Source organism: Plodia interpunctella, chromosome 9 (assembly GCF_027563975.2).
Source record: "Plodia interpunctella isolate USDA-ARS_2022_Savannah chromosome 9, ilPloInte3.2, whole genome shotgun sequence".
NCBI classification, from domain to species: Eukaryota; Metazoa; Arthropoda; class Insecta; order Lepidoptera; family Pyralidae; genus Plodia; species Plodia interpunctella.
In genome coordinates, this window is record NC_071302.1 from 2,082,215 (window position 1) to 2,102,713 (window position 20,499).

The 20,499-nt window shown below is 35.3% G+C and overlaps 1 protein-coding gene across 2 annotated transcripts in view; it reads right to left on the reverse strand.

Moving 5' to 3' along the window:
* The window catches only part of LOC128672316 (E3 ubiquitin-protein ligase RNF19B-like), a 41,595-nt gene that overhangs the window by 3,419 nt on the left and 17,677 nt on the right, over positions 1 to 20,499 (reverse strand). For both annotated transcript variants that reach the window (XM_053749378.2, XM_053749379.2), the window contains exons 2-5: positions 13,975 to 14,078; positions 5,694 to 5,874; positions 3,052 to 3,166; positions 786 to 973 (exon numbers count right to left, since the gene is read on the reverse strand). In XM_053749378.2, the coding sequence (XP_053605353.1) occupies positions 786 to 973; positions 3,052 to 3,166; positions 5,694 to 5,874; positions 13,975 to 14,078 (588 nt within the window). The remainder of the gene's footprint in view (positions 1 to 785; positions 974 to 3,051; positions 3,167 to 5,693; positions 5,875 to 13,974; positions 14,079 to 20,499) is intronic.

The window sequence follows — 20,499 nt, forward strand, 5'->3', positions numbered from 1 at the left end:
ATGTTGCATTTATCGTATTAGTTAGGATTATCCTGTAGAGATAGATGTAAGTTATAATAATATATAAATTATCATCATTATATATATAACAATCCAAGCAGAAAAAAAAATTTAGTGTATAAAATGTTTGACTCACACGAGTCAAACATTTTATACACTTAAAAAGTGGAATAATAAAAATAAAGATAGATCATTATCAAAAATTATTGAAACGAAACTTGAACGATTGGTTACCTTTGATCCAAAATCAGAGGTATGAAATGGCAAATCAGAAATGGCATTCACTCTATCACCAACTGACTGGACCAGGATATATATCTAAGTTGATATTTCGAATTGTGGCTAAAAATTTCGCACATCAAAATAATCATAGTCCCAAAAATTGGTGGAATATACATTGAAATTAAGTCACTTTTCTAAGTTTATTGAAATTGGTTTGTTTATTTTTTAGTATTAGGTCATTGTTTAAAACAAAAGCAATGTGTGACTAGCCGCTACATTGCAATGGAGATCGTGCGATACCATTGTTTATAGATCCCGGCGGCTATGGGGAGAACACAACTGTTTGAGGTTCACATGGTCATGGTATCATCAATCAACAGCCATTAAACGTGCCCATTGCTGAGGCACTAGCCTTCCTTACGGATGAATTGATGACCTTTCGGTTGTTTTAACGGCTGCAAATACAACCGGGACCTAGCGTGCTTTTCGAATTTTGCCCAACGGTAGAAGGACAGGCCACTCTCAACCTTATTACTAGCGACACAGATCACAATCTCGCTTACCGTGGTCTATATCGGAGTGTTGCGGCTGCGGCGCCCTGGGCGGCGGCTGGCGGCTGCGTCGCGCGGCGTCGCACGTCTGCGTGGGATGCCAGGCCGCCTTGCAGTGGTAGCAGAAGGAGGCGCCACAGCCCGGGGCCAGGCAGGTCAGCTTCGGGCACGACGCGCAACCCGTCGCCACCACTGCGAAACTGGGATTATATACTAAAGTTAGTGTATTTGCTTGCTTGCCTGTCGCGTGTGGTCCCGCCTTAGAATAGGGCCACTCCAAACCTTTCCGTGGAAGACAAACGAGGCGAATAAGGACCACATGCCTTAACAGCTGATAGGAAACAATAGTATCGCCAAAGACAGTTGACGCCAGGCAGGTAGCCGGTTGTGAAAGCATAGCCAAATATTTTAAAAATAATTGTTAATATTACCAAAAAGGCCGTTGAGTGTGTATCATTCCGCTCAATGAGGAATACGACGGAAGTTTTTAAATAGAAAAAAAAAAAAAACTATATTTGAGTATCGGTTTTAGAAAGGAGCCGAACTGGTTTGAAAGATTCAGATTCAAATTTATTGCGAATCACAAGTCTGTAGATGTTACATAGATTGAATATAGTCCAAGAGACGCCAAGGGCACAGCAAACATGAGCAACACTTAATTTTAATTAAAGAAATAGTTATTACTTAAATTTCTCAAGTAAAATAATGTCTCGAAACAAAATTTCTCAATTTCAAGTTATAAAGTATATGATAAATCAATATGAAATTTCAAAATTATATTTTTTTTCACAGTCAATATGTCGACCTTCCCTCCAAATGGAGCTCAATCGCCCAATTGGCCATCGCGACTCGTCTCAATTTATTGCAATTAGATACACTTCTTGTTATTTACCACCGAGGTGTTATCTTATAATTCACAACTTCACACAATGACAAACTAAACAGGCAAATTATTGATACGTTTTCGGTTAGGCAACAATCATAATTAAGCAAGATTAATCTGAATTTGGACGCTGCATATCTATAAAAGGTTTAATTGTTCATTAAACAAATAATGTAAATTTTGATTGCATTTTTATTCCAAAACTACATTGGTTCATCTCCCAGCACTGGGCATAGCTTCTCTCCTCTCTATCTTCCACAACAATTCATTATAGATATTTATTTTCATTTATATTATTAAATTAAATTTTAATTAAACTTGCTACAGACTGCGCTAAGTTCATTTTAACGTCATAACCTGTAAAACATTACAGGTTAACATCTAACAAGATGTAAGATAATAATGATGATAATAAATATATAAATAAACAAAAATTTGTGAAATATATGTACGTGTACGTACGAAAACGGCATAAAAACACATTACAATTCACAAAATACTATTCAAATGACAGAATTAAAGTTATAAGCGACTTTATTTTGATATTTCTATAAAATGTAACATCCTAATACCTATTATTATCATTAATGAAATACAACAATGAATGACACAGACCCAGGCGCCATTTACTAAATAATTGTAACAAGTACAGCTGGTATAAGCTAATCTAATACTTGGCTTGTCATTACACACAACGTGTACACTTATGTATAATTTATTGATATCCCCGCGTACAGTGCGCTGCATTCACTTATTGTGCAAGATAGGTTATAAAATAGTTTATCTTACTAATGTAGAAATTGGTAATTTGGCTTTACCGCGGCATTTATTTCGGGATAAGTCATTTAGATTTAGAAAATAGCCTCCCAGTTTACAAATCAGTTTGTTATCGAGCAACAAATATATTTAAATTTAGAATTAATTACACGAAAATAAACTTCAAGCAAATCCGTATTACAGATATCAATATTTTATACTAATTAACCCCTGAATTAAAGAAAATAAATTAATTCAATAGTTATTATACATTTTCAGCCAGTGTTTATACACGCCACAGCTAATAATAGGTTTGGACATGAGATGTCAAATTATTTATTGCAAATGTAGGTAACACAGTGATTTTATATAGATAGAAATAGTACCGCTACATTTTGCCTTTCGGCATGCAATACTGAAATACAATATTAATAAAAAATTAAATTCAAATTTCTGCTTGTAGGTCCTGTCCTGCTGCCAACATATGCCCCCGTACGTGACTGTAAGACGCACTACTCGATGTCCCACCACGCTAACTACAAAGTTATCGTTCAGCTGTCTAACTAAAATAATAAATTATTATCTAACTTTGTATGTCGTGAAATGATCCCATGTCAAGTCAAACAAGACTCGACTCACCTACAGTCCGGGGCGGGACACCACCGGGTGTCGGGGTCTGCTGCCAGCGCTCGGCGCACTGAGAACTCCTCGTACTTGTCATACAGGACTGGGTTATCCACGATCCGGCGGACATCTGTAACAGACATACATACAACTCAATCAACTGTTGCGGTACATTCCATGATATCAGAAAAAGAAGATAATCTGGAAACCTAGTTTATACCATGGGAACAATCTCGTGATCAAAATTTATTAGACCACAGGTAAATTATGGAAAACCAGATCAAATAATCTATGGGCATTTACAATATAAATAAAGGTAAAGTACCGTTTCAAAGCCAAAATATGTGAATATAAGTGACATCATTGTAACTTTGACATTCATGTAAATAAAACATTATAAATAATCTAGAACAATAACTCGTATATTACTCACTGATAGCTAATGCCTACTAATTGTGTGGTAAAAATGACAGCCTGTGATAATAAAGCATGTGAGGTACTTTATCTTTGTTATGTTTCAATTTGACTCAAGATTTTCAGAGTTGAAAACTTGAAATCTATCAGGTGTTTTGGAAAAAAATATTTTACATCGTACTTTGCTCAGCAGTGGAGTTCAACAACGACATGCTAGATAAAAAAAAGAGAACGCATTTGACTACTTCGAATTATTGAAGTTTCAAGGAGAAAAGCAACGGAAAAACTCAATTTTATACAGTTACACAAAAGTCAAACCAAAATATGCATTATGCGTGCCAAAAGTTTTTTCCACCCTAGACCAACGGCCTTAAAACAATGGGGGAACTTCGTTATTTTTGCAAACAATGCCCAAGGTAAATCCTGCTACCTTGGACTATTACTGGGTAAACTTCTAACATCTAGTAACTTATCATAATCGCCATCTTTTTATTACACGACGAAACAGTTTATCTTTTTAATCTTGCAATGAATAACGGGTTTCACAACAAACTAACTAACATAAAATCATTCGTCATTTCTATAAAGAGAACTTCAGAGAAGCGAACGTAAGGTGGACAAATTCTTACCTATAGTATGCTCATGGGGAAATCCTATGAATGACATAGAATTGATCGTTGTTCGTAGAAAATTGGAATACAGAAAAAAGTTCTTAATACAAGTCGATTGTACAAGGATGGTTTATAGGTTTACTGAGCTCCCGTGGGAATTTCGGGATAAAAAGTACCCTATATGTTATTCCAGGTAATAACCCGGAATAACATATAGGGTACTTTTTTATACAGTTACACACCGATTGTTATGAAATTTGGTACACGGGTAGAAAATATTCTACCCGTGTACCAAATTTCATTGTGTCCATTAGATAATGTGTATAAAGTTAACAGAAACTTACTTTTGCATTTATAATATTAGTTGGGATTTACTACGGGTCCACAAGAGACAGATCCCGCGTATGGTTAAATGGTCAACTCGAAAAAACCTTTTTGGCAGTCAAGCGAATGTAACCTGTTTTTAAAATTCCAGAACTCAACTGTAATCACAATGGATGCGTCAATTTTCAATGATCATTTTATCAAAGATTCAATGATCATCATCAGCCATTTAATCGCCCCCACCGCTGGGGCCAGTGGGCCTTCCCAATGGACAGATAAGGAGAAAGGACCATGACCTACCACGCGGGCCCAATGCGGGTTCATCATCAGAGGATTGGAGAACTTAGAAGTGCCTTGAACGATTTTAATAACATATTCATGATTAATTGAGTGCAGAACTTAGTTCTCGCCCGGAAAATGTAATCGCTTTATGCAAATGAGAATCTTTAACAAAGGCCCCTGAACAAAATAAACGATCAAGAAAACAATTCAATCCCGTTTTAAGACAATTGTTTCTCTGAAATATCGCTTATTTATCTACCTCTCGCTTGAGATACAGATCTACTTACGTAGAGGTATGTACATTACATTTCGTTTGGATGTTCTAGATTCAGCCTCATTTCACACACCAGAAACACGTACGTAGAAATATTAATTCTTACTATATTTTAACAGGGGCTGTTAGTCGGTTCCAATTTACAATCGAAAATTTCGGTCCGAAAAATATACTCGTATATCTACGGCTTCTTTCGTCATGCAAACTTTCTACAGACTGCTCTTTCAAGAGTTAAACAAAGAACTTGCCATTACTTTACCGTTTTATTTTTTTATTTGCAACCATTTTCTGAAGATTCACCGTTCTTTCTAGTTAACACATGAAAAATACAAAAACATTTTTTTTAAAGAATTTGGACTATCCAGATAGACAGACAGATCTTACACGTCAAATTTAAAATTATATAGTACAATTTTTTATTATACAGTAAGAATTTCGGGACAAAAAGTACCCTATGTCCTTCTCCGTACTTTAAAGCGTGAAGACGTAACAAACAAACATACTTTCGCATTTATAATATTAGTTAGGATTTAAGAAAGCTACAAACTACGACATTTAACATTAAGACATTAAAAAGTCTTGTCTCTCTCTTCACATCTGAGCGTTATCCCAGTTTCTTCCAGCCGTTGAGCGTTGGAGCCTAGGGTCCGCTTTCCTACTTGTTCATCTCCACATCGGCACACATCCCTAGTTGTCACATTGGCACACATATCATCCTCGACGACAATCAAATGTCTTATCATAGTGGTTACCTAGTGGATGCATGTTCTCGTGGCAGACGGGGCAGTTGACGGGGACCCTCGCCTCGTAGATCTCTATGGCGAGGTACTGCCGCAGACACGGCTCGCAGCAGCGGTGGCTGCACCACGCCAGCCGCACCATCCCGCCGCCGGCCATCATTGACAGGCATAGCGGACATTCTAGGACCTCGCCCTGGAATACAAATGTTACAATGAGCGAAGAGAATCTTTCCACCCACCTGTGATCGAAAGGTTCCAAGTTCGATTACTACTCGGCCCACATGAGTTTGTATACCAATCTGACTTATATATGTGTTTGAGTTCGGCGTCAGTGTGGAGCTGACATACAGTATGCGTGTGGTAGGTATCTCTCTCTCTCTATACAGTTTCTCGTTTTTGATAGTCATGCTAGTTAATTGATAGTCATGCTGGAAGTTACAAGGATGATTTTTTTAACAGAACTAGAGGAATTTTTGACGTTTGCACTTGTCTCGTAGACCACTAGAATCACGATACATTAAAGAGTAATAAATAACTGACAAGTATTTTGTCAAACTAACAGATGTTTTTATGTTTATTCACTATATTTAGTTTCGGTGTTAACAAATAGAAACAAATTAAAAACAATGGGCACTTGAAAAATATAATAAATATAAATAGGTAATAAAACAACCATCAAACCGTGATAAAATGTGACACATGGCCTCGTTTCCAGCGCATATGCAACAAAATCGTCTCATAACCAAAAAAACTACGCCGCTCGAAAAAAATACTGCTCGATTTTTAATAAAATTACTTTTTTTAATATTTACCGATAAATCAATGTTTGGTACAAACATATAAAACTATGCAGAAGGTAACAATGTTGTAAGTATTTATTTAAGTGTTTTAAATTACATAAACTATATCCGGGTATTGTTATATAGCAACATTTATTAATAGCAATAATACATTTAATGATAAAACAATAAAAAAATAGACGTAAACCTCACACGCATTGTATTCTAATTGACCGTCAATAATATAATTATTTTGCCGTTAGTTTACGTTCTTGACCAAATGTTTTCGTGTTGTTAATGGACATGGAGATTAATTAATTAAATTATCAATAACACAATGATATTCACATCAAAACAATATGATTCATAGATAAATCTTATATTTCCTGCAGCCACGAACGAATGGACCTTTATAACACAATTGTATCATAAAAATATTCCATTATTTTTCAATTTACTCTGTTCTCTACCATAGATTTTGTATGAATACGACACAACCTCTGCCTTGTCTTTTATTTCATCTATGAATGCCTCTCTTGGCTTTCCTTCCTCTCTTCTTCTAAAGTAGTTGGACGTTGTACAGTCAACAGCACATCAACCTACCCAAATTTATTGCAAACTCGCCGCTATATAGGTTCATGTGTGGAATGTAGGGTATTGAGTCCTAGAGTTAGTCAGAACTCACCTATACGTTACAAAATTTACACTCGCGTAAGCATTCGCGGGCAAAAGCAAATAATAAAGATTATTAATGTTACTGCTAATGCCTTGACCTTTCAAATACCTAATTGACAAATACAAAAATGTATATCATTGTTAACGCTAACAGCGAACACAATCTGAGATTAGATAGCTATGTAGATTCCAAGAAGTCTACCAAGGCGCGGAGACTTTGCAATCTAATCGAATTAACGTCGTCGATAATTAAAGCAGACTTCGAATTAATTTGTCTTCCTTCTGAACAAAGTTCAGGAAATATCTTTACAGAAATATATAGCAAATATATAGGAAATATCTGTCTTTGTCTATGAAACAAATCTGTACATAGGAGATATTCAAGAAATATAATTATGGGGGGGTATTTATGGGACTAACAGAAGCCAACGATACTATACTTCCTGTACACATATTTTTATTGATACAGAATATAGTACTCTTCGTCGTAAGATTATTTTTCATCTTGACCTGACCGATAATCGTGACCAGCGTCCCATTTACCAGCTTGACGAACATTAAATCGCAATCTAACCATTCGGTTGAAAATATATTATATTCAACTATTCAGAAAAACCAATTTGCTAGTCAGGACACATAATCTTTTGGCTAACGGGAAAGCGATGGATGAGATTGGCACACGATCGTGGATGTAGCCCATAAAAGTAAGGTCAAAGCCCAGCATTTATTAACAATGATGATAAAAGCTGAAGAGTTTGAACGAACAAATTAGGCCTACGACAAATAAGATTTCGTATTATCTCCAATCATACCACAGCATACCACAAAAAGATACATATTTTACAATAAGATGTGATTCAATATTATAACAATAACAAAGGGTCCAATCTAACATAACCTTAGATGTGTCAAGAATAAATCAGGGCATAATTAACATCAATGACACACAGCAGCTGTTAAATAGGAGGGGGCAATGTGTGTCCAGTGGCTATTTGACGTCGAAATATAGCCGCACATAGAGCTACCGAAATCCACTGCAAATTCGCCGCTATCACGACTACGTAGAAGTCACTGGTAACTTGCCTAGGTAGGTAGTTGCATCGGGAGAAAGGTGGTTTTGTCTAGTTGTCGTTACAACACGAGGCAAAGGTAAGCCAGTCGTGGCAGTGCGCGAAAACAAGCTTGGTAAAGCTAAACGCGTATTTGATATGATATTTTGTACCATGTTGGCTACACACTATAGCCGAACTCAAGACAGATGCCGACGAGAATTTTGTATGAGATAATTTAATTTAAAATTATTTTAAATAAAATAATTTTGTATTTTGCGTAGTTTGTATGAGAGCTTTTATTTACCGCAATGTAAAACCAGTCGAGACAACACTTCATAAAATGGAAACAAAATTTCAACTTAATATTTGTGTCGAGGATCTGAGGACGCAAATGGTTGAACACAAATATACCGTAAACATAATGACAGCAGAAATGCGTTTTGTAACATTAATTCATCAAATCATAAAATACTATTTAAAAAATATACGAATGCTTTTCCAAATTTGCGCAACATATTTTTGTCTTTTGAATATTGTACAATATTATGAATATTTAACAAGGCCTTGAATTACAGGTCAAATGGAAATAAAAAACAAGTTGGTATCTGCAATAAATTCTCACATTTCAATTTGTATTGATTTTAAATATTTATTCATACAATTTTCAAATAGTTTTCCTCAGATTCCTGCGTGTTTATCTATACAAGTAGGTGTTTATTATAGAATATTAGTATAATCAAGCGAGTGTCGTATAAGAGGTATATATTGAAGTCAATTCAATCTGTATAATTTGTTACTTATTTATCTTTCCTGAGAACTTTCTCGGTCGGACATCTATAAAATATCTTACGAGCTATAATAGTTGTGGTACGAAATTGAAAACTTACTTAAGATATCCTCACAAATGGATGCTCAAGTTTATCAGTGACGAATTTTTCAAAACATCAGCCAACGGAAAATTGTGTGGCATCTTCTCATGGTGACGACATAGTTTATGCCTGCTATATTTGATTGTTTAAAAACATGGCAACACGGTCTTGTGTATTTATCTCCAGATCAGTCAAAAGCTGACCAATCATTGCGTTGCGCTGCTGATTATGACATCAACGAACTGTCGTGCGATTCGCGATATTGACATATTGACTTTGACCTCATCGGCAGGGTTACCTCTGTAGCTTGTTAACGAGGGCTCAATAGGACTACTATTTAAATTACAGAAGAGACTGTACGGCTTAATAGAAACAGATAGCATTCTTTACTTGACGATATGTGTCTCGCATCGAGACCGTCCCGACTTCGCTCGGGTGAAACCATATTCATTGTAAACCTTCCTCGAGTAACTATATAATATATACGAGTAATATCTTAGTGAACACCTTAAAAAAATACGTACACCAGTTTTTAAGTTTGTCGCGTTCATACAGATAGACAGACGTAACACGGCTTTTTTTTATAAATGCAAGGATGGTTCCATATTAACACGCCAAATTATTATATTTACTCAATATTAAATCAAAGTAAGTTTAGCTGATATTATTAAGCGGATTCTCCATTCATGGGACCAACTAAATGTTACACTGAAATGTGTTTCAGAACCAGACCACCACTTTCAATTATAGCGTGCTGAATGCACATAGAGTGCCGTGGGTATTCTGGTTTTCGATCTAATTGTAAAGCTTTATTAAACAGAGGTATTATGCAAAAGTTGTTATAAAACACAAGGCAAAAAAATATGTAATTACATAATGACTGAACTACGTGGTGAAGATTGAAGATACTAACGAAGTAAGTACTATACATGGAAAAGTCATTGTTTTTATATATCTACTTAAAAAAGAGGCAACGGTGAACTTATTCCATGAAGGGATCTCTTCCAGCCAACCGGTGCGGTGAGCGGAAAAATAAAAACATAAAACAGAGAAAAACAACTGGATACATCCAGTTAATAATGTTTAATAATAATGTTACAGAATTTGTTAGAAATACTACTTAAAGAAGAAATACAACTGCTGCTTGAAATGGTGTTGAAAACAAAACTTGTGTGAGTTTGTTTAAAATCAGACAGAAATGTTGAAACAAAACACACAGTACCTATCAGTTTTACAGACATACACATGGCGTGACCGTATCTTGGTGAACTGGTTTGGCGACGACAGAAACCCACGCCTGCGCTGGTTTGCATACAAATGTCCAGTCTACACTGTGTTAATTTAATCAGGGAATTGTGAATGCAGGGAATTGGGCGACTCTTATCAGCTGCGCTGCGTTTCCTATGCAGATATTTTGAAATAACATGATCAGATGTAATTAATTGTTACCAGTGTATTTCATTAGCTAGCTGAAAGTGAACTAAAATATTGGTTTGCAATTGCAGATGAGATTTTTTTTTATTGTTCCCTCCCAGCCCAAGGGAATTTCTGCCAGTGTCTTTTGAGATTTAAAAAACCTTTTCTTATTTAGATTAATTTTTATATGCAAACAATTTTCAGCTTCATGAATGCAGTTTTATTTTGTCTTTTTACTGAGAATTTGTTTTATTAATTGTATTTTTTGTCTATTAATGTGTGTGTAAACTTTCATTGTCTTATACTATAAGAGATAATTTATGCTTTGCGTTTTTTTTCTAGTTGCAATGCAATTTTTTACAATTTGTCTACTTGAGATGAAGATATTGCAGAACCGTGCCTCTAATAAGATCTGAGAGATAAATTCTGTTATCGCTGTAGACATAATTGATCAGTGAAAGTCGCTTGAGATGATTTGATAGATAGGTGTGTTCAGCTTCAGGCTTTGTTGAATTGATTCACGGCTTATTGATTCTGAAGAGAAGCTCGCCTTTCTTGAAAAATGTCCTGAAAATTTCTTTCTATAACCTGAGGAAAATAATAATCATGCTTCGGGGAAATCTTCAGACTTTTTCTTTAATAGGATCACCCTAGAGCTAAGCTCAATGTTTATTAATAACTTTACTTACACGGGTGTGTATCTAGAATGCCTACCACGAAACATACTAAACACGTAGTTGTTTCATGTAAATTCATAACCTTTGTGAAACATGAATATGGTGATCGATCACAAACCCAACTTTAGCTCTTATAACATTAGTTACTAATCTAACTCGTGTGACGTTTGAAATTAGTACAACAACCATATGTAAGACCCCCCCAAAAGGATAATGACCGGTGTCACTGTTGTATCAACATTCAACAACAAGATTAATTGCCAGTACCAGACCTGTCATTAGCATCCAACCGCATATCAAGTAACGCTGCAATAATCTCCATGTGACGGTGGTGTAATCACAGCGAATTCGCAATAAATTCGAATAGAATTCTATGCTGTCGATTGAATTCGCAAAAAAATCTATTAGAATCCTATGCTGTCTATTGCACGTGTTGAGAATGATTCAACGATCAATTAAAATTACGATCTTCACGCCAAAATGAAAAGTTCGCGCGTAACATCTTATTAGAATGTTGTAACTGTCGCCGAATACATTTGCATGCATCCTCACACTCCATAGAAAGTGTTGGCACATTGTAAGTGTACGCGTACTTAGGACAATTTGAGACGTGACCAGACGAAACTGTCACTTAAGACTAGACATAGTAAAAATATGGAAAGGTTCACAGTCTGTGTATTAATGTCGAAAAATGACTAAAAAGTCATTTTTCGACAGTATCAGCCATATCCGTGTACGAAGTTGTGGGCAAAAGCTAGTATACTAATACTAGCTTTTGCCCACAACTTCGTGAGTAAAAATCCGTTTCCCGTGAGATTTATAGGAATTCCCATATTAGTGCTCCCCTTCACACCCCAAGGAACCTAACCTACATGCCAAATTTTAGCTTCCTACGTCCAGTAGTTTCGGCTGTATGTTGGTTGTCTATCTGTCAGTCAGTCACTCGGTACCGGAAGAGTTGTATATCTAATGATATATCCGTTGTACGGAGTATATACAAATTCCATGGTATCAGCCAAATTTATTTGAAAGATGTTGACGACACGTGACAGAAAAGAAACTGACGAAATTTCGTAGCGTGCAGTGAATCGCCTAATCAAATCACCTCGCATGGTGCCTGTGCAGTGGCAACATCGTATTTGCAATTATTTTCGTTAGATTTATGTTCACCGGTACACATGGTGCTAGCAAATATCTTCTAATCCAAGACCGAACGTATATTTATCCTGGTATATTTTCAAAAAGGAGAAGTATTATTCATTAGGGTTAATAAAATATTCGTTAAGAATGTCCGAGTCAAATTTCTCCCAACTTTTGATTGTTACTTTATTCCGAACTAGCCGCCTGTCTCGTCTTCGTTTTATACCATATAGTGATATGGTAATAGTGTGTAATGTTATGAAGTACAAAATAAATTTATTACAGAAGTTCGGAATCGGATTATTGACAATGTTGTCCACAATCTCATTGCAAGTGTCCGCAGTATCTGTTACTTTAGAACTTAGTTATTGTAATCGGATGCTTGTCATTGGTCGAGGAGAGACTTTCTGGTCCCCTCTTGCCCTTACTCTAGCGACAAGCGAGAAAATTGCAGTTGTAAATACAGGCAATATAAGTATTTCTTATACTACTATGTAACTTATATAATCAATGGAAAGCGATGATAGAAAGGAAAGGAATGGTAGGTAGTCGTAAAAGTCATATCAGGTGCCTTTAAGCGACTGGAATAAAATCAGCCACCAGTGCAAGCAATAGGGTAGACGACAAGGTCAGAAAATTGTTAAAATATGTATAGGTAGGTACTCTAGACAATATGACAATTCATAGACTTACAATGCAACACCATGATGCCACACTAGATATATCCATACTAAAATATTATAAATGCGAAAGTCTGTCTGACGGTTTCGCTATCACGGCTAAACCACTGGACCGATTTCGATGAAATTTGGTATGCATGTAGTTAAAAACCATAATACAGTGCACAAATTAAGGAAATATTACTTTAACTTATAAAACGTGGTTGCATTTTACGAATTTAACGAATGAGAAATCATTCGGACCATTCGATATTTGTAACATCGCCATCGTAAGTTCCAACCACGAGAAACGTACTGCGCGAGTTATATTCATATATCGTCAGCTTGCGTCAATGTATTTAAATTGTTCGGAATTTTTATTCAAGCACCCGCTACGTTTGATGGAAATACATCAAACAGACAACATACATTTATGCATTAAATGCGGTCACTCTTTCGTGTTCTTGAAGTTTCCATTTTCCAACTATGGTATCAATCCTAACTAATATTATAAATGCGAAAGTATGTTTGTTTGTTATTTCTTCACGCCCTATATGTATGCTCAACCAATCTTTTTGAAATTTTGCATACATATAGTTTGAATTACGGAGAAGGACATCGGCACACCTTTCATCCCGGAAAAATAACTACTCCCATGGGAAATCACGCGGGTGAAGCCGCGGGCAAAAGCTAGTATAAGAGAACCAGAAATGTTACCTGCTTTATTATAAACGATAAGTCTGTATGGTGAAATAAAACTTGCTTACTAGAAGTTTTTTAAAACTAGAATTAAAATGAGATTACAATAAAACTTTTGTTCCGTGTTTATGTATTTCTTATGAGCAAAAACATAAGCGGGGACAAAATCACAAGTTCACGATACTTCTGTGTTTATTGGTAACTAGCTTTTGCTCGTGACTTCTGACATTATTTAAAACGCTGACCCGGGCTTTGCGGCGTCATAGCCCCGAAAGTAGGAACACGCGAGGGTGTGAGAGAGAGAGAGCGAGAGAAAGATAGACTCACCTCTTCGTCTTCGTTGATGAACTCTACCGCGACCTGCTGTCTGACCTGCGCTTGCTCACCAGCGCTCAGCTTCACCTGCCGGCTGTCTTGTGTCTGATCCAGAACTGCAACAATGACAGATAGTAATTTAATAACTTGATCTGTAATTACATATTCAAACTTTGACACATAATTTCTTTCCTGATCACATTGCTTTAAAACTAATTTATTTTTCGTTGTTTATGTGGCGTGGGTTATGGATAACTTAGGGTGATGAAAAGACAAAGCAGATATTAAAAGAAGCGTAAAACATATGGACGAAAAACTATTCAGAATAAAAAAAAAATAAACACGGGGAACTTATTGACAAACACAAGCTATCAAACCTTACGAAAAGACAGCGTACAAGCACGGTAAAATGAAATAGACAGAAAAGAGAGTTAATAGGAGAAGAAAAACGAAATAAACAAAGAGATGCAGTCAAAAAGCACCACGAGCAAGAGGCATTAAGATTAAAAAAAATAATAGCCATAGAGTACAGTCAACATGCATATCAAACACCTTTGCCCACACAAGAGGTCCAGAGGTATGCAGGTGCGATACCAGCGACTTTTCAATGAGTTATGAAGTAGTTTGATGTGCTGTTGAATGTACGAGGAAGCCTTATTATGCAAATTGTGCGCCTTGAACTTGACCCGATTGCGCGTTTTCAGGCCGACTGCAATTCCAATTGGGTGACGATGGTGTCTACGCGTTTCCACTTATTATATAAGCCGAGACAACGCATTTTGCACAGCGACAGCTCGGAATAACTAACCGGACCAAAAGCGCATATGTATGACCATCGTATAGTATTTCTTAAGGTATAAGAAAAAATTCAACCTTTTATTTGTATATATTCTATCACAATATCTGTTATTTTTAACAATTTTTCCACACCTTGTCTGGTCCCCTGTTGACATATAATTTGCTAAAAAGCCTATCACATTCAATATATATGCATACACGTTTTTCAAAATTTATTATTCACTGACACAATGTCAGTTTCAATTTAGGACCAAACGTCGACGACGAAACCAAAACAGAAGATAATATTGTAACAATTCAAGTCTTTCGTAGACCGAAACTGCCAGAAATAGGCGACAATCTGTTTATCACGGGACCTTAATTAAACAAGAATGAAGGCAATTCTGGTCGCGTTTGTCATAATAATTGCCCTATTATAGCTTTCAGAAAACCACGTTCTCTTGGATATAGCACTCAGATTTTAACTTTTTTATTTGCAAATTTGCCACTTTAAATCATGAAATCCGTATTGAATATTGTAAATATATTGCAACAAGTAGCTATTTAGTTATCTTGTTGCAATATAGTTTTCAATCTAGTTTATAATTAAAAACGAATAATTTCTTAGGTATTGATAGATATATTAGATTAGATATATTCTTATTATACTCGTCTTCATGCGAAATTCCCATATCTATAAAAAAAATATTTACAACAACATAAATATTACTTAATCGTGTGTATGTTGATTATATTGCACTCTTAAATGAGTCACGGCTGCATACTGCAGGCAACGTGACTGAGTAACATTATACAGCATGCATACGTGTACAAACTGCACATTTTTATAAGACAGCATGTAATTTGAAAATAACTTTAGGCAAAAATAATAAACCCAGTAGGGGGAGCATTTTCATAGACTCTTCTATGGCATTGCGTCAAAAACACATGTCGTAAGTAAAAACAACCTCATCAGCATCAGTATCAGTACCAGTTGGGTTTCTCGAGAATAGAAACGAAAACAAGATTTTACAAACTACGTACAGTCAACAAAGGAACATCTGTCCAAAATCACAACAAAACCGTCGCTATTGCCAGTACATAAGAGTCTGGCGAGATAACTTGACATGGTGTTTGTAACAACTACGTGACAATATTCAAAACAAGACGAGACTAGTCTCTGTTAAATATAACTTGGAACGTAAAATCGATTAAAAATTTGTAATTACTTCTAACCTGTCCTATTTTAAAACGCTAGGATATTTTTCCAACAACACTTTTTTTCTTAAAAAAAAATATTTATCAAGAAATACAGATTTCGGAGAAAAACGTTCCTTACTGGATTTTTGAAAATCGAGCAGAAATCGACTTATACGCGCATATTTGATGTAAAGAAGTAAATAAGAATTCTAAGCACTTATATCGGAATATTTTCCTCTTCAGGAAAATGTTGGATAGAATAAACAAAAACATTATTCCCTCCATAACATTTACTTTTACTTGATCTAGCAGTCTCGCTTTATTTAACGCTATTTTTCTTGCCAAATCCTTTCGTATTTACAAGAAAAATAAAAAACAGAAACTCACCAACGAACTACTTTTTTTCTGAAATTAGTCAGTAGTCATTAATGTGAGACAGATTAGTTTCTTGAAATAGGAAAACCTAAAATGAACGTAAAAATTTACGAAATTCGAGTTATTCCCATAATCTATTGGCAACGGATCAAAGCTACTATTTATTTTTGGAGAATATTTTACAATTTGCAGTCTTTTCGCTTTCTGTCGGTTAATAAGTAAAAAAAAGTTAAAACATAAGTTTAAGCTGCTTAGCCGTAAACGAATAATCGTATCCAAGTCGAGACGACAAAGAAAATAGAATGCAGACCATTACAATTGCGACAGAGCGTCTAGCCATTTGTTGCAACGACTCGACTATAACTCATAAAATGACACGTCATTTTTACAAAGGAACATTTTAAAGATAAGTATTTTGGAAATTACATTATTAAACAGATTTGAAATCGAAACCAAATATTCGAGAGGAGATATCGTGTTTTACTCTCTGTAAATTTTGGCTACTTATAAATGGGATACATCACTATTGTTTAATATCACGTAGGTAATCTGTTTCTCATAGGAGAAATTTCCCGATTCCTTCCTCAGTTTCAACCATGACGGTCCGCTTTCCTACATTTTCTTCTTCACATATAATATTATCTCTCTCTCTCTCTCTCTCATTTGAGCATTTTCCCGGTAGATTCCTAAGTAATCCATTAGGTACCATAACCAAATACATAGTATTGATCAATATCAATATTTATCTAAAAATCTATCTGATTCCGACCTTCTGTTTCTGTACCGTACTGCTTTCAGACATAATTCATATAAACCGACCCGCAAGTAGAATGACAATGTTCCATTGTGCTCTCAGGGTTGCCTACTGCAATGTCAACAAAAAATATTTCAAAAGATTCAGCAAATTGGCGAAGGTCGCAAGACTTTTCAGCGAGTACAGCGACTACTACCACTTTTCTTATCTGATTTTTACCATAATAAGTCTACGATCTTGCACGAATACTTTGTTTTGTTTATTTAAAATTTTCTTCAATGTTGTACCCATATCATCAATAGTTGATTATCTTTAGCACAAAACCTTTGTATCCCTAGTACTATCGGGCGTGTGAATGGCCAATCACAGTGATATTGAATTCCATTCGAATAGCGGATCCGATGAGCAGATAGAATCGATTTGGAACACCTGACGGACACAATGATAATTGGAAACTGTGTTTGCGAATGCATGCAATACATTGTGATGAATCTCTTCAAATAAATGCTTTTACTAATTGAAATCCCATTATATAAAGTGACTACGCTGCGAAAAAATCTGCATCAATAGGAATTCAACTAACTTGATTTAAAAAAGAAAGACCTTCTAGAAGTGCCTAATCACTTTCAGGGGACAGAAAAAAATATAAGCAATATTATCACAACACAAGTATATCCTCACTCCCTTATAAGCGGTTCTTCATGGCTGAGTGGTTACACCTTTATGTGGAATGAAAAACAAAAGGATTTTTTTGCTATAGTTTATCATTGCCTTTTTCATTTCACACTGATAAACCATGAACAGCATCAGTAGAAGCAGTCACACAAGTATAGAATACAATAGATAAACCTATTTTACGTGTCTTAACACTCAACTCGTTTCCCACCTGGCCGACGGCGGCGGTTGGTTCTAATCGGAAACAATGCAATGAAGCCGGTTCTTGCGATTTCATTGTTTATCTACACGAGACAAGGACGTATCGGTCTAGACACATGCGTGCAGCATGGCAGACCTAGTAGACCAGCAGACATAATATTGGCGAAAACACAAAAGTACAATGGATATTTTATATGAACTGGATGGCGCTTCGTCTAACGAAACCAATTGTTTAGTTTCTATTTAAATATTAGATAGCCAAAATAAATAATATTGGTGCAAGTTAAATATAAATCTTATACTTGCTCAATGAGTTTTGTGCGCAGTGGATTTTTATTATGTCTTTCCAAAATAGACTCGTAATTAACGATTATTTTTTTAATAAGGACGGAGGAATAATCAGACATTTCCTTAGGAAAAAATTCAGATGATTTATGGTAAGCAATGAAACTAATAAAGATTAACAATCAATAAAATAATAAATAAAAAGGCTAATTGAATTGAATCTGCTGGTCCACGAGGATAAATAAACACGGTAATAAAACGGACGTGACAGAAGACAGATCGGGCACGTAAAAGCGATCTGTTGTCAACAGACAGATTAACGGACACTCCATAATCCATCCATCATCACTGGTGTTGATATAAGTATATTGCGTATTAAACAGGGCTCTCGGGAAAATTGTTTTTATCAACGGCGCCATAACCTCACAATAAAATACACATACGTAAAAACACAAAATTTGATAAACCATTTCGAGATACATTATGGCGAGATAGGCTAGCGATGTGCGTTTCTCAAATTTTTGAGGCTGCAGAGAATGTTCAAAAATTTATTCAAAAACTTTCTGAGAGCTGCACTGTCGCCGCTTGCTAGTTAGGATTTTAAGACCTAAAAGACTGTCTAAAAATAAGAATCAGATATTGTTTGTTGTCAACGACACCAATAGACCTCATTAGATCCAAGAAACACAATCAAAAGTTAATACATATCGCATTCAATACACATATCTATGCTACTGTGAGGTGCATAAAACTAAATAACAAGCAGTGATTGCAAACGAATGCAACGTTAAGTCACAGTATAATAAAATGTACTAGCTGCTAAGCATAGTCCTTGCAACAGGCAGGCCTAACCACTTAGTTTTACATGCAACAGTTGTAAATCGGTAAATACAACCTTTGTATCGAAATATGAAATGTATCGATGAGATCAAGTCATTTAACGAGAGTCTTTAAGTGTTCGACTTTGCTTAAATCGAAGTTGTTTTTCAAAAAGTTACAATTTTAATTGATGCTACATAAATAGTAGCGTAACGTATGCTGTGGGTGTGTATCAGTATGATACAGGAAATTTTCGCAGCCCCGTGTTTAGCTTCGATATATGAAGTCAGAAAAAAATACAAATAACAAAAAAGTCCCAAGAGGGAGATTCTACAAAAATTCTATATTTTAATATTATACACGTGGTTAAAGTTTGTGAAACTAGAGTGATGTTTAGATTTGTCATTGTTTCGTACAATACTACCAATAATAACTTCAGTTGGATCGCAATTGAACCTCGATCATGACGGCATTTTTTTGTACCGTTTTGGTATCGCGAAAATAGGTTGACAGATTCTTGGATTAAAACTAAACCGTAAAACAACGTTGTAGTTATCAAACAAAAAATCAAAGATAGTAGTTCAAATATTAATATTTTTAATAGTTGTTCAAATGAAACTTGTAACCGAAATAAACAGTAAAAACTATCGACGGCAGATCGACGCGATGACATTCTGAAATTGTTAGCGCATTGGGTAGAATAAAGACTGGAGCAGTATGTAGATCCTTATTACATAAAATAGTGCGAAGATCAGAGCCTCAGGGTGCAACACAAAATTGCATACACCTCAATGTATGCATATTTGCATTTTGTTATATATATATATATATATATATATATATATATATATATATATATATATATATATATATATATATATATATATATTCCTTTCATCAGCACTTGATCACAATCATAATATGTTTCAGTATACCTTTTGACCATGTACTTTATTGTGTACTTACATGTTATATTACTGATAAAAAATTATACATAAATTTATATTTAAAAAATGGTAAGACCAACACTGTTTGAATGAGTTTCTTTCGGCATTTCTTCTCAGCAGTGGTCGTTCCGAAATGCTAGTAGTTTGTAGCTTTGGTAAACATCATTTAATTTAGAATATGACGTGAAAAAGTGCCTGTGAAGGCCTAATTTCTGAATAAATGATTTTATTTTGATTTTTGATTTTGCAGATATTGGCAAAAATGGTGCGGAAGTTTCTTCACATTGCATATGACCCACACAAGACGACGCTTGTTGCAAAACAGCATGCATTCTCACGTCGAGCTGTCAGTGATGTCATTATTGACATTAATGATGAGTTGACGAGGTTAAGCAATCCGGAAACCGATGTGATTGTCTTGTGTGAATCCGTCAAAAACTAGGTCGTATTACTTGCATGTTAGTCACGTTTAAGTAAGTTTTTACGAAACATATTGTGGATCAA